The sequence below is a fragment of the Merops nubicus genome, unplaced genomic scaffold, assembly GCF_000691845.1.
Source record: "Merops nubicus isolate BGI_N331 unplaced genomic scaffold, ASM69184v1 scaffold9947, whole genome shotgun sequence".
Taxonomy (NCBI): Eukaryota; Metazoa; Chordata; class Aves; order Coraciiformes; family Meropidae; genus Merops; species Merops nubicus.
The window spans coordinates 1-15,575 of record NW_008618334.1 but is presented as its reverse complement, the minus strand read 5'-3'; the positions used below and the strand labels follow the sequence as shown (position 1 = coordinate 15,575).

General features: G+C 44.6%; 1 protein-coding gene across 1 annotated transcript; it reads right to left on the bottom strand.

Moving 5' to 3' along the window:
* Window positions 1–5,199: 5,199 nt before the first annotated feature.
* On the bottom strand, window positions 5,200–14,990 carry QTRTD1 (queuine tRNA-ribosyltransferase domain containing 1; the record flags this gene model as incomplete). The annotated part of the gene is made up of 7 exons (XM_008943410.1): window positions 5,200–5,461; window positions 6,305–6,422; window positions 7,896–8,047; window positions 10,197–10,396; window positions 11,334–11,543; window positions 13,350–13,426; window positions 14,935–14,990. Coding segments are annotated over 7 exons (1,075 nt in total), but the record flags the coding sequence as incomplete, so codon positions are not given.
* Window positions 14,991–15,575: the final 585 nt, after the last annotated feature.

Below are 15,575 nucleotides of genomic sequence, written 5' to 3'. Positions count from 1 at the left end.
TGAGTGAGGGGCCCGGCTGAGGGATGGGCCCCTTCCTTCCCTCTGCATGCAGTGGAAGAGCCTCCCATTGCTGGAGCCCCAGCCTGCAGAAGACACTCAGCTCACGCCCAGGACTAATCAGAAGGCAGAAAATGACCTCTTTGATCCTGATCAATCAAGAGTCAAGAGCAAAAATTTGGCAAGGAAGCCAAAAGCTAGAGTGCTGATGGAGAAACGATGACCTCGCTGTCAAACCATCGAAAGGTTTGCCCAAAAAACCAAGTTGGTCTCAGTGCTTGAGAAAATTGCCCCAGTTGCCAATGTCACTTTTAACCTGTGCTGCCAGCTCGTGTTTTATTGCTCCTTGCAAGGCAGAGAGGTGGCTGGGAGGGCAGCTCTCATGAGAAGTGCAGCACTATCACTGTCCCCCTTCTCTCCCAAACCCCAGGACCACCAATGGATTCACCACCACTTAACTACCACACATTCAGTCATCTCCTGGAGCCACCAAATGATGAACGAGGCCTAGGACAGCTCCAGCCACGCCTGCAATAGCTTCAAGCCTGTTTTTTTCAGCTGGGTCAGGCTGCTTGCACCCTGTCTCAAAGTTTGGTGGTGGTCTGTTGAGAACCAATCCCCATCTGTGCTCCTCTCCTCATCGGGAGCACTGCTGGATGAAGGGTTTGTCCTGTTACAGCCCATGCCCTGGGGAGAGCCACTTCAGCAGCATCCCTCCCAGCAAGAAGGGATCAGAGCCAGGACTTTCCTAGCCAAAATACCTGTCAGCTCATGGGGTATCTGTACATCCCAGCTTCCAGGAGCTGGCCAAATACAGCCCTGCCACGGGCTCATTTTGCTGGCAGTGTTTCACAAAGCCATCTCCAGGAGTTCCTGGATGGCAACACCAGGGAATGCCATGTAGGTGGGTCTCACTCTAATGTCCTCCTTACCCAGACAAACCTGGCCTGGGACAGGCTCAACACAGGACTCTCATCTCCCTCCCTCACTGCACTGGATGAGAGGCTCCAGCTCTCCCTCCCCAAACCAGGCTGAGCTGTGCCCTCAGCCCTGCTTGCTCGACAGCTTTAGGTGTAACTGTGTGTGTCTGTGCCACAGCTCCTCCAACCAGGAAAGGCTTCCTCTCTTTCCTAACATAAAGCCAAAAGTATTGTCTTCCACCTCTGGAGCACGCAGCAGGGCTTTGGTGTGGCTGGGTTTTGGGAAGAGGTGCTCGGGGACAGTGTGTGTTGTCTTGTCTGGGGAGGTGCCCCTCATACTGCACTGTAACAGCATCACTCCAATAAAACATGGATGTGAGTGGAAGTTTTGGTCCCTCTGTGGTGAATGTGGCTCTTCCAGAAGCCTTTTCACACCTGTAAACCCCATTAACCTTTTCCCTTGTACAAAATGATCACCTGGACACCCACAAGAGGTTTTTGTTTTATGTGAAACTGGGAATGCACTGTAACAGCATCACTCCAATAAAACATGGATGTGAGTGGAAGTTTTGGTCCCTCTGTGGTGAATGTGGCTCTTCCAGAAGCCTTTTCACACCTGTAAGCCCTGTTAACATTTTCCTCTGTACAAAATCATCCACTCACAAGAGGTTTTTGTTATTACTTGCATTTTACATGCAACTGGGAAAGAACTCAGCAGCTGCCCCAAGAGCTTCCAGCAGGTGAATTCTGAAAATTCAGCTGTGGGTGGTGCTACTCCATCTGCTCCAAGGTGCTGGGCAGCACAGGAGGCACTCAGCACATAGGATATGGAGGGTATTAAATAAATCAGCCTGTGGACAGATAGCTGCTCAAGGGATTCCCAGTAAGATCCTTCATAACACAGATCACCAGGGACCAATGTGGGTTGCTGCCAGAAAGGTGGAAACAAAGATCTTTCAGAGGGTGCCTAGGTCCATTTCAAGCCCTGGCCCAGCATCTTTCAGGTGTCATGTTCAGACTGGTCTTATTTGAATTCAAATCTGGTTTTCAAGCAGTGATCCCCAAGGTGATTCCTGCTAGAAGTGAGGAGCAGCAAAATCACAGGTTACCCAAGTTACTAAAGCCTTCAGTGGTACCAGGCACCAAACTGAAGCCATCCAGAGCTGAAATCAACAGGTTTTTGATTAAATTTTATATTGTAAAGCAGAGAAGAAGCCATAAAAGGATGTTTTCCTTGTTGGAGGCTACTACACTTCCTAAGGGACCTCACATTTCTTTCTGCCACCCTCTGGCTAAGGACCTTGAAACCCTTCCTTTCTTTTGGGAAAATCTGTGCTAGGCTATTACATCCAAGAGATTTCATTTTTAGATCTTTTTTTGACCAATAATCTGCTCTGCAGCTACAGACAGGAGATACACCTTGTCCTGTAGAGCTGCAGGCATGAACCATAGCCCCTGCCTGGGCTGCACTGTCTGGCAGATCCAGATGGCTCCAGTCAGAATTTCTTTACACACAGCCCTGTCCCCACTGGGTATTTTCAGGCTGAAAGTCTGAAATAACCCTGGCTAAGCAGGTAACCCCTTCTCATTGAAACCTGCTTCTCAAAGAGCTCTGCCAGGTGTTCAGACACACAACCAGAGCAGGTTTTCTCTCAAGTTTTTGAGATGTTGTATAAATACAACACATGAGATTTGTTTCAGGGTTAGTGCAGTTCACTACTGTGTTTATTAGTGATGTAGAAGACCCCAGAGGACTATAAATAAGACCACAAAAGTGGCTTGCACCATCATCTATTTTGTGCAAGCCTTCCATATGACAGAGGAAAACCTCTAAAATTATCAAGAGGAAGTTTTAAACCATTTTACTGGGGCCCTTTGTCTGCCAACTTATGAATCAAAAATCAGCAGAGTTCAGGAAGAAAAAAAATAGTCACCAAACACTTAAAAGCACCTCTGAAATATACTTGGAACTGATTTTTCTGTGCATAAAATCTCTATGATCTGAAAGGCCTCTGGATCTAAGAGCTGTCAAAACAAATTGAACACCCTGCTGGAACACTTCCAGTCTCAGGCAGCTCCTACATCTCTGTAGAGCCACAGAAAAGCACCTAGAAAGTGTCAGATGAGGTTTGACACAACCTGCCATGGACACCATGTCCTAGTAATTTAGAGGATGGGATGGGTGAATGTGTGGGAAAAGAAATGAGGAAGGAAAGGAGAAAATATTTTTGTGACAGACCAGTCTGAATTTTTGGGTTTTTTTTCCCCCTGAACACACTTTAAAGCATAACCTTTGAAACTGCTGAGGGGTCTGCAATATTAAAATAGCTCTGAAAGGCCCAAGTTACTGAGCAGAATACAAAGTGGTCAGAAAAGCACAGGGCTTGGCATTTAACTCATGGCCCTGCAGTTATTCTCATCAGAACAGAACAGCAGGCAAGATTTTTCTTTATCAAGGGGAAAGTTACACTCAAAGTTGCCAAGGGGAAAAAAATGTTCAAGGATTTGTCTTTCTAACACACCAAGACCAACACAGAGAAAAAGAGGAAGTTTTTCCCTTGTATTCTGCTCTTTCTATTCTACCATTTGGGGATGGATGCCAGCCAAGGATGTTTTTGCAGTCTCCTGTGCCAAGTAATGCTAATTTAGAAAGTTTTCCACTCATTATTCACCTTCCACTTCTCCAGGAAAGTTTCATTTTCTTCCTGGAGCTCTTTCCCATATGAAGGCAAGAATTCTGCTTTTGAAGAAATTAGATCTCTGCTTGGAAATCAAAAAAGATTCTAAGTTAGCATGGAAAATGTTGCTTAATTGTTACAGTGTGAACCAGGAGGATTAACACAGATTAAAAGCTTGTATAAATACAACACATTAAAGTTGTTTTTCACAGAGCATCCCTGACAGACCTCTTGGACACAAGCATTTTGGTGCCTGAGTGTTGGGCTGGGTTATATATACTTTGGTGATCACATGTAGATATGAAAATGTCAGGGAATTAGAAGTTTTAAAGTAGTTGGTGCCTCCTCCTGTAAGGCTGTGAATTGACACTTAAACACTGTAGACACAAGCACTGCAAGGTCCCAATACCTTCAAAATCCTCTCAAAAGAGGCATAAGCTTTTGTTTCATCAGAATTCCCTGTCTTTTAAGCTAGGCAGACCTTCTATATCCAGGGCAACCAGTTTCCCAGTGCTGCAACATGAACAATCATAAGGCACCTCTTGGAGTGAGGATGTTAGTCCTGTATTTTACATACTTTCTGCAGCTGGTTATTCCCTGCAATCTCTACTTGAAGGTGTAAAGTGGGCTTTGCACCATTTCTTCCTGATCCTGTAGAACAGAAATGTTAGTGGAATGCAGGGGGTGAGGCTGGAATGATGGGAAGGACTCTGACACCATTGTAGAGCTGGCCAAGGAGATAGGGATGCACATGGAATGCTGACAGGGAAGCTAAAAGCTTACACTCCATGGTAAAGTCATTCTGATGTGAGACATTAAAATCTTAAAACATTGAAGACATGAAGAAGAGAAAACTGCAGATTAATCCTTCATTGCTTTAAGGCCAGCAAATTTAACTAGTATTTTTTTCAGCTTAATTCAGACAGTGGAGTTCTTGCAGGGAGAGGGATGAGCAGGTGTCAGTAACACTTCCAGGTCTATCATGGCATTTTTTATGAAGCAAATTATTTGGATCCCTGCTCTGTAACAGGATCCAACTCCTAGATGAGTTCCTGCCCTCCATCAGGTTGCTAGGTCAGGTTTTCAGGAGACATCTTGAGCACTGGACTCAAGCTCTGCAGTACATCATCTCTGTCACTCATTAAGGAGCCACTGTAATGAATAATAAAGTTTTTTTTTATTCTTGCTTTGTAACAAAATCCAGGATTCCCAAGTATGGGGCATAAAAAAAACACAGAATAAGAGGAATGTGACATAACCAAGGAGCCAGGAGAACCTTTTCTCAGTGCTTCTCCCTGTGATACATCTCTTCCACAGCTCCATCTCACACTGACATTTGTCTAGTGTGCTACTTGACCAGTGCTAGGACAGTTGGGAAGCTGGGAATTTATTACCCACCAGTTAGCACAGGAGTGAGATCTTAGTCCATGGAGGTGAAAGGGTACAGAGTAAAAAAATCCCTCTACAGCAGGACACAGATGAAACACTTCCCCTTCTTTCTGGCTCTGATGTCAGACTGGAACTCCTCAGGCAGGGCTTTCAAGGCCAGGTTGAGGTTACACAGTCCCACCAGATAAAGACATTACCTACAACCTCCTCCATCCTCACTGCTGTGGCTTAGCATTCCCTGGGCCTTGAAGTGCCTGTCTGAAGACAAGCTCTTTCAGCTGATCCAGCTTATTGTCTTTTAAAGCATTCTGTATGGCACTGAAGAAGCCAAAGTAGTGCTGGAAGTTGTGCATCATGAGCAGGACACCAGCCAGCAGCTCGTTGGTCACGACGAGGTGATGAACGTAGGCACGGGTGTGCCTCTGACAACAGTAACAGGAGCATCCTTCCAGCAAAGGGCCAAAATCATCCTGGTATCTAAGGAGGAGGCAAGGTTGGATTAAAAACAAAGGTAAAAAGACCCATTCCAGCAATAGAAAACATCCAGTTACTACACTGTCCTTTTGCAGGGTCTCAGGTCTTGAAGTGCTGAGGGCCTGAATGCAGCTGCTGCAAGATGTGTGGACTTCTAGGTCTGTGGATAATTTGACTACCCCACAGCTAAGAGCAGAGAGAGGCTTTATCAGTGCCTTCCCTGACAGAAAACCTGCAGCAGAAGACACACCTCACAGCCTGTGAGGGAGGCAACTCCCAGAAGCAAGGATTTAGTGGATGATCCACTCATCACGGCCACGAGATGCACAATTCTCACAGGGTGGAGAGAGGACAAGCAAAGCAACACAGTTGTCTGCTCAGACAGCCCAGGAGTAGCTGTGGGAAGGAGGAGGAAGGACAGGTAGTAACACTGCCCAAAGCTTTGAGTCAGAAATCCCAGAACTGCTCTGCAGCTGCCCAGACTGAGGCAGAAAGCAGAGTCTCTCTATGGTTTAAAAGGTGACCCAAGTTAGATGTGGAAGACCAGTATGATCCTCAGATAACCTTTGTGAATCCACCATCTTTCAGCTGGAACATGGTCCCTGCTACTGGATAAGTGATCAGAACACCCCTGGCTTTATGTCAGGCAACAGACAGTCCTTTCAGCCATATGCTGGTGCCTGAGAACAAGCTAGAAGGCTTGTCCAGCACCCCCCAGTCAAGGTACAGAAGTGCTGTCTTCAACACCTTCAACAAACTCTCCCACCACATGCCATCAAAACCAGAGGACAAAAGCCCCATATTTAATGATACAGCTGCAGGTACCCTCCTCACAAACTTCAATACCTTTTGTCCTTCAGAAATATCTCAAACGGTGTCATTTCTGGGTCCACTTTGGAGATTTTATCCTGGTCTTCTTCAGCACTATTATTCTCCAGGTCCTGGGCCCCATTTTGGTTTAAAACTGTTTTAAATACAAAGACAACAGCCTTTTATGAACAGACAGCAAGGGCAGAGGAAGGGTTGCAACCTTAAAGTCCTTATTTCTGCTGCTCTCTTGCCAGATAAAAACTCCTGCCACATGTTTCCATGTCTTTCCTAAACAACTATTTTTCTTTAATTGTCATAGGTTAGTTAACACAAGTCCAATTTTAGATGATCAAAACCACAAGAGACAAGTGAAAACTAATCTACTAAACCTAATGAAGAGTTAGAGCTGAAATGGCAGCATCACTTTTTGCTGCTCTACTGAGCTGAATTCTTCTTAAAATGTCAAAAATATTTCCAGGCTGAACTGCAGGCTGAACAGAATGCAATCACCTCAACAAATTGATTTTATTGGATTTTGTTAGGAGGAGAAAGGCAACTCATTTACATTCAATCATCCTACTTTCCATGCTGTCATCAGGGCTCAGAGATTTTGATGCCTTTCTTCTTTTAATAAACAATCAGAAGCAAAAAAGGCTGGTAGCACTAATGCAGATTTGGGTTGGGTATCTGCATTTTCAGCAGTCTAGCTTAAATATAAAAACCTACCCCAAAATTCTATAGGTTTGTTCTTAAGCAGGAGATATATCTGGAACTAAATATTTCTGTTTGCATCCACATTTACTGTTAGACACAGAACAAAACCATTGTCCTTACCCAAAATCTTATGATTTAAGAATAAGGTGAGACAAGGTAAGGAACAACAAAGAGAAGGGGTTAAAAAAAAACAGCAGCAAGCACAGAGAAACAAGATGTTCTGTTCTATTCAGCTGGTTTTGAATTATCCAGGCATGAAAAGCTGCTAGGTTCTACCCAGGAGGAAAAACATACACTGATTTTCTGTACTGAAAACATTTAATAGGCCAAAACAAACCAGCTGCTTGAAAGACATGTGATAGATGGTTTAATGGGTGCCACACATGCTCCCACCTCACAGTGTAATGAGGTATCAGCAGCTCCTTTTTGTTTCACTGGGAACAGCTGAATGCAAGGACAGAGAGGAAAGCTGCTCAGAGAAAAGGGATCCTTAACTTTTGTCAGCTAGACAGAAGGGGCTTCAAAAACCTATTATTAAAACAAACACATGTTCAGTTAATTCCAGAGATCAAGTCTCTTAGATCTCCACTTAACAGACCCAGCTTCCACTGCTAAGGGTAACAGAAAATTTGACAATAGTGTTGAACAAAACCCCCTCCACTCACTAAGCATTTAAGAAGTACTTGAGCAAATTTTGGCTAATCAGATCCCAGATTGAGGCCTCAAGTTTCACACCAGAACACCTCAAATCCAAAAGCAACACTAGGCAGTGGAAGCTCAGTTTTTCCAGTGGTTACTGTACTTCAGGAACAACAAAAAAAACCCCAAACCCAACAGATTCCTCCAAAGCACCAATGATGCTTGCCACAACAGTGGCTGAAACAGTAAAAATGATGACCATCAAGGAGCCTACCTGTTGCTCCACCATCTGGATGGCAGTCATAACTGAAGACCAAGGCACAGCCTCTCTCTGTCACTTGGAAAGGAAAGAAGCTCTCAAAAATGTCCACTCCCCTTTCAATGCACTCAAGAACCTCATCTGGTTTGCCTATACCGTGGATGATTCTGTAAGAGACACACAAGAAGACAAATCTAGAGTATTCTGAGCAGAAGGAAGCAGGGACCTGAAGGAAAAGACACATGGGCAGCACCTGCAGCTCACCCCTGCAACTGCTAAGGAGAAGGCAAATGGGTACAAGAGTCATCACTCAGAATCCTGCATGCTTCCATTTCCCCACCTCCATCCCCTCCAGTACATGGCAGGCTTGGCTTTATCTGCCATTTGGAAGACAGGAATAATCTCTCACTGACCATGGCAAACCCTCACCCCATGAGGGTTTGGTTTCTTACACAGACCAATACACTTAAATTCAAAATTCACCCAACATCTATGCTGTACAAGTATCTTCTTAGCCACATTTGCACCCCCAGGAACTACCAGTTCCCAGACACAGGGATCCCTTTACTTGGTTTAGGAGACAGCTAAAAAGCCTTGACCAAGAGCATCAGAGGCAGCAGTAGGTGGCTGGTCACAGATACAAGCCCCTCAGGTGACAGGCAGCATACAGCACTTGGAGAACTGCCTGGAGGAGAAAGCACTAATGAGAAATGTTAGTTAAGAAAGGGAAAAGTTCCTTGCTTTGCTCTTCTCTTTACACTCTACCTGCTCATATGATTTACCCCCCAAAAAATGAGCTGTAACATCCCCTGGGCCATGGCATTAAGAGCCAGGAAGGGCCCAGCTGGATCACCATCAGTGGTAAGAGATCCTGCTGGCAGCCAAATTTAGCTGGCAGCTTCCCTGAGGGTGGGAGAAGCAGCAGAGACTAGAGTGGAGCCTGCTCCCCACGGCAGGTGCAAGGCTGGGCTGACAGCAGCAGGAGCTAATGTAGGGCAAGGATCTAAACAGGTAATTAGGAAAATACACAGGGGCTGATAAATGAAGTCACAAGGTGCCATTTTTAGTCACTTGTCTAAGTACTCCAATTAAATTGATGAGCACAGGATAAGGAGGGCAGAAGTTTATGGTGTGAGTGTTTTATGTTTCAGGCTCTCATGACAAGGATAAAATGACAGTCCATAGTTCAACCAGTAGCTCTCCATAGATGATCCAAACCCTGGCTAAAACTTATCTCTGCACAGGTAAGGACAAACATTTGTTCTTGAAAGGATCCTGAAAGGAAAATAAATTTTACCAAGAGACTTCAGCACCTTTAGGCACATGAAAGGACTCTGAGGATGGTGTCACCATCCCACCAAGAGCAGTCCCTCCTTGGGTGAAGCACAGAAAGTGTTTTGTCTCCTAGAGAATTTGGTACTGTGGTAGAACACAGCTGTAGAACTTCTCCAGAACAGCAAGGATGATTCAGGAAAGCAGAACTGTCTGCAATTCACTTCAGGTCCTTACAAGACCCCCCCCTAAGGCTAACCAGCTTTCCTCCTAGAAAGAGGTCAGAAACACTTGTCTTAACCAGACAAGCAAACTACTTGACAGATGAGGCAGATGCCCTGGTAGCCACTGAGGTTAGCTGAGCAGATTGGACTCTAATGCTCCCAGGGGATCTTTTAAGTAGCTCAACCAGACAGGATGGCAACAACACAGCAAGCTTCCTAATTGTCAGGAAAATTCAAACCCCAGGCACTGCTGAGCATGAACAAGCTGCAACAGCAGACACATGCTTGTGCATTTAATTTCCTTCTGAACACCATGAGGTCAGAGCAATGTTCAGCTAGCAGAGGGCAGCACAGGACTAAAGGACAAGGGGGCCTGAGTCACTCTCTTCAGGAAATTATGGAAAAAGCACCCACTCTACCTCAGTGGCAGCTGCTCTTGGCCATGTAACCCATGCAAAAGCCAAAAAGCTCAACCCAAAGCTAAGAAACCTCTCTGCTTCTGGGCCATTAGCAAATATGAGCAGACATTTTTGTGGAAGTTCAGACATCTCCTACCTGTAATTTTTCTAAAATTAAAAAAAATGTAAAAAAAGATGACTTCAACTAAAATCTCAGCCATTCTCTGAATGTGGGGAATACTCAAACCCACAGCAAGAGCACAGCTTGGAGCCAGCTACAGCTAAAAACTGAAACAAGGGTTGAAGACTGCAGCCTGACACACACAGAGCTGTGCAACACAGTGATTATTTCCTACAGCAGACTGTAGATGCTCCTCACAACAGGACAGATGATTTCTTGGGATGTTGCCCACACAACTTACCTTGGTTTATCCTCTGGCAGCTCTGCTGTGACAGAAGCTATCAGTTTCAACTTGGTCTCCTTGGCCATGGCAGATCCCTGGAAGCCATCTAGCAGAAAGCCACCCACAGGTCTTTTGGCAGTCTCCCTGGCTGATCTGAGCCTCTCTTCCAGGATATCTCCACCTTCAATTGCCCCAAACATTACACTTCCTTGTAGTTCCTGGCCCAGGAGAAAGCTACAAGTGTTAGAGCATGCTCTACCAAAGACACACAAGACCCTAGACTCCAGATGCCTGCTACCAAAGCCCCATGGGCCCAGAAACTTGCCAGAGCCACAGAATTTCATCCCCTGTAAGACTATTCCACACACAACACTGTGAAGCCCAAGTGTAAGGCAGAAATGGCATGAGGAGAAACAAGATTCTGCTCCTGGTCTTTAAAACTCCCTCAGAATTTTGGTGCCATTCTTCCCACCTCCCTACAGGAGGCCATTATCACAGCTCATCTTTGTAGATGGATTTTTACAGATGACTCCTCAGCACTACAGGTGCCTGTGCAGAACACAAAGCAGGGGCCATCATCCTGGCTGTTGACACCAGATTTCACAACAACTTGCCTTTCAGGGGGGGTACCAGGACCAGCTCCTGTCACTCATCCTCCTTTGTAGTACAGACTCAGATAGCACATCCCCTTTTCAACAAAAAGGGAAGAAAGTTTCAAGAGTGCTGGAAGAAATAAAGACTAGCACTGGCAGATTCTAGCCAGTCCTCCCTCACTTGGAACTGAGTGGACTTCAGAGCAAAACGATGGGGTTTTCTCAACCTGAGTGAGAAGATCTTACTTTGCTTATGTATACAAGTGGGAGAAATGCACTGCAGTCCAAAAGGGGAGGAAAAATAATAATAATTAAAGAAGTTCTCCTCAACTAGTAGAGATGGGTAACTTGCTGCAGGAGGCAAAAGAGAAAAAAGAGAGTGGCAGAAGGAAACCTCACTGTGCTACTGGTTACACCTCACCCAGGACTGCCACTTGGGTGTTCTGTGACAGATACAGGTGCCACCATTTCCTGCTACACCACACCCTGGGAACTGCCCAAAATGCAGCAGAGACTAAAAAGCTGCTGTAGTGCTAGAGCCCTGCCCCCCTGGGGACCTTACCGGTGATTCCTCTAGCAGCTGAAGGCATACATCCAGGAAGGAAAGGGACCTATCCACAGCCTTCTTGGCCCTTTTCCTCCCAGCCTCCCCAGAAATGGTGTCTCCATCTGAGAGGCACTGGAACCAGTCTGGCTGGATGGCACGTTGGATGTCCATGAACTTGGAAGCTGTCAGCTCCATGCGGCCTGAGTTTCCCCACAGGGACACTGTCTGTCAAGGGAGAAAAGTGATGAAACAAGCTGCAAAGGTTAACACATCTTGGGTCAAAAGGAGAAGGAATTGGTCTGGTGAAACCTCAGAGACTGGGATGATACTTCTCCAGAAGCACAGTTGCAGTTGGCATGAGTGAAAGGAGATAAATGACTGAATTGGGATTTCTGAGACACTCTGTGGTGAAACCATCACACTCAACACAGTGACTTCTCCCTGTGTTTGGAAGTCTGAGACAGAACAGCTGAGCTATCACCACATAAACTAGCAGAATTAGGAAAAAAAAAAACATAAAAAGAAGAAAGAGAAGATTTAATTCCCATCAAACTTATGCTGTCATTCCACGAAGAGCAGCAAAGGTTGCAAGGGGAAATGCAGCTCACTAATTTTCTGCACACAAAGCAAAACAAAGAAGCTATTTCCTCTTCTGAGCTGCAAATTCATCCCACCCATGTAAATATAAATGTATATTCAAATATACACAAGCCACACACACAGAGGGAAGAATAAAAATGGTTGCTAGGCGTTTTAATCTTAGAATCCACTGTTATTTTAGGTCCCAGATCCACTCACTTAAGAAGGGACTGAAATACCAAGTGCAAAAGAAATACACAGCTTTCAAACCCAGCCAGTGGTGGTTTGAAAACCACCAAAAATGGAAGGTCCTCCTCAGGACTTCAGATTTTTTTAAAGCAGGACAAAAGTACCTGCACAGAGAGGTTCTGTTACCTGAACACCTCTGGCCTAGCAGAGGTCAATCACCATTCAATTCAAGAGCAGAACAGCTCTTTTTTAGCCTGGTCTCCACAAATTAAAAAAAATAAAATAAAATAAGAAAAAGATTGTGCCAATACACCACAGGTTTGTTGTCCACCCATCCATCTCTCCTGATGACTTTTGGCCTCATCAGCCAATTTCACTAAACTGGAGTAACAAACAAAGAAAAGTCTTCAAAGTAACAATTTTGTAAATTTTCCCTTTAAAAAACAAAAAAGCAACTGCAGAGGGGAGAGATCCTGATTTAATACCTGCAGAATAGCTGGAATGCAGCAGCTCTATGTTCTTCTGCAGGAGCTTGCTGGCAAGTTAGTACCTGCTGCCTCTTACGTGAGAGCATCAAGGAACAGCTGGTGAAGGCAGGCAGAGGAAACTCAGAACTGTCTCAGCCAAAGGGCACAAGAGTGTAATCAAGTCTAGTTACCTTCATTCTGCTCTCCTGAGGAAAAAAAAGCTGCTTTAATAAGCAAAACAGCCATGTGGCTTAGAGAACTAAGCATTACCCCATGATTATTTCAATCCAGCCTGTGCCAGGCTTTCTGGCAGGGAATCCAGGGCTTTCTGTCCCATTGCTTTCAAAAAGCTTTCCTAAGTACTTGTCAGAACAGATCCAGCTGCAGAAGCCTTGCACCAAGAAGACAAAAATCTTCACCAGCTTAAAAAAAAAAACACCAAAAAAGTCAAGCCTGCAACACCCAGGCTTAGGTGGCTGTTGTGTTTATTGCTGACCAGTGGTATCAAGCTTGCACAGCTAAAACACATGTATTTACATGTATTTATTAAAACCCAGAGCTCTATCTGAATTGCCACTTAACTGTTCAGGGAACCCACTGTCAAGAAAATGTCCATTTTTATTTGGTAGGAGCTATGAGCATGTAAATGATGCTCCTCTTTGTGCAAAGATTTTTCTACAAAGGGTAAAGGACTCCTGTGGCTGCCTAAGCATACCCACACAGATGAGGGGAGAACTGGCAGGTTTCTTTTGGGAACTTTCAAGTGGACCCTTCCAGGTCTTTACAGCTACTTTACCTTGTTAGTGTTGTAGCCAGATGGACAGGGAGTGACTGGGTCATGAAGGGAGCAGTACAGCACCATGTCTGGCATACCTGGGAACAGAGCAGCAGACACAGAGGAGTTTCATGGACCAAAACAAAGCTACTGGAAAGATGTTCAAAAAGGAACAAGGTATTCTCCCCCACCCATATATTCTGACAAAGAAAATGCTGTTCATCTGATCTCTCTGCACCAAAGAAGGCAGACTTCTCCTTCAGCTTTCCCAACATCAGGACAAACCATCAGATAACACCCCTTGGTTCTGCAGCCTGCATAGCTCCTTTGAGATTTAATGTTTCTTCTTGATTAATACCCCTGCCACAAAAATTCACCAGACCCAACAGCTGACTCACTTGGAGGCCTCTGAGATTTGACACGATCTGAACTAAGCAACAACCTCCTGCTTGGAAGGGTTAAGGAAGGACAAGGTGTAGTGAAAGATCAGCTACACAAATGAGAGATTTATCATGCCTGCAGATTGGAGGATTCAAATATCAGAAAGCTGGACAGGGTGTCTCAATGACTGACAGTTTTCTCTTCAGAGATAGTCACTAAAATGGGTTAAACTGAGAAAACTGGTGTCCAAGCGTGTTGGACAAAGAGATTTTCAACTTTTCTTGCAGGAATATGTCCCAAAGCTGTCAAAGTTTACTGAAAGTTGGGTGCAAAAGTCCTTTGGAAATCCATAAATCCAAAAGCCATAACTTTTCTTATGTAATCAAATGCATGTCCAAAATTTTGATGTGTTTTTTTTTAAAATAAAAAAAACTATTAAAAGCTTAACTTCTGTATATAGGACAAAAATTCTTAAACATTTTTTAAAAAATATTATAATACACATTATTTTATACATTCATAATCTATGTGCAACTGGCACACACAAAACATTCATAAAAATACCTCAGCTTTGATACAAGCATTAGCTCCTGCAAGCACAACATGGGTCCCTCCCCTAACATCTCAGAACAGGAGCAGCTCAGAGGCAGAACTGTCCATCAGCTGAGACTGACCTGGAGTGTTTTGAGTGTTTATTCTTCATACTGGATGAAGATTCCATGCTGGAAATCTTTAGATGAAACCAACTGTTTTACAACAATCAAAAACTCCAGCCTGAGCAGACTGTCAGGGAATTTGCCTGAACAGCTGTAGGAGAAAGGCCATTTTCACCAGAATTTCTAATTCTCATTGTCAAAAAAAAAGTCAGAAACTGCACCTTGCAAGGGTCATTTGTGGCACTGACTTGGGGCAACAATAAAACTTCTCTCAGTTCTAGCCTCAACTTTTGGGCTAAGGGTGTCCCAGTCAGTGCTGAAACCCTCAAGGAGAAGGCTGGGTGGAGAAAAAGAGAAATAAAACAAAACTACACATTTTTGTAGCCTGTTTGAGGGATTTCTGGCTACAGTAGTGACAACATTCTATTTCAGGCCTCCCTTAATATCCCTTTGAGTGAGAAAATGCCTAAATGTGGAAAGCCTATTACCTTCCTGCATAAAAACACACCAGGGGAATCCACTTGTGCTCTCTCTCCAGACATACAAGCAAACACACACACACACTTTACCTATAAATTTTGCAGCTCCTTCTTTATATTCTTCCAGGACATCATGAAGTTCTGCCCTGCAGATAGAGAAACATATTAACTGAGCAAACAACTGCCAAGAAAGATCAGTGGTTTCATAACTAAGGCTTTTTTTTCCCCCATAATTATGCAGTTTAGGCACTAACAGTTGCCATCCAGCTACCAGGAAGCAAAGCAGGGTCAGACAGAACAAAACACCAGAGACAGAGAGGTCAAGAATCACAGCTTAGAAAACAGGCCACTCATAATTCTGTGGAAAAAACAAACCCCAAACCTTGAGCTTTTACTTGCACTGCCCAGTGACCACTGACTTGCTGGACAGCATGAAGTCACCCTGTGACTTTTTGGACAGCATTAGCAACGTGCACCACTTAGTAAGTGGTTTAAAAAAGTGTTACAAGGGAGGAAGGGACGAGGTGCTAACAAGCTTGAAGCTGTTCATCTTTCCTCTTTTTTTGAGAGAGAGTTTTGAGCGCTGGCTGCCTCTAAAGCTGATTATTCCTCTGGGAAGATGACTGTGAAGCCGCCAAGAGGAGCTGGGCCAAAACACGCTCACCAATGAGGCAGCCCTCCATGCGCCTTGCCCTCCCCTGCTTCCTAAACCACCACCCCTCCCTTTGGGG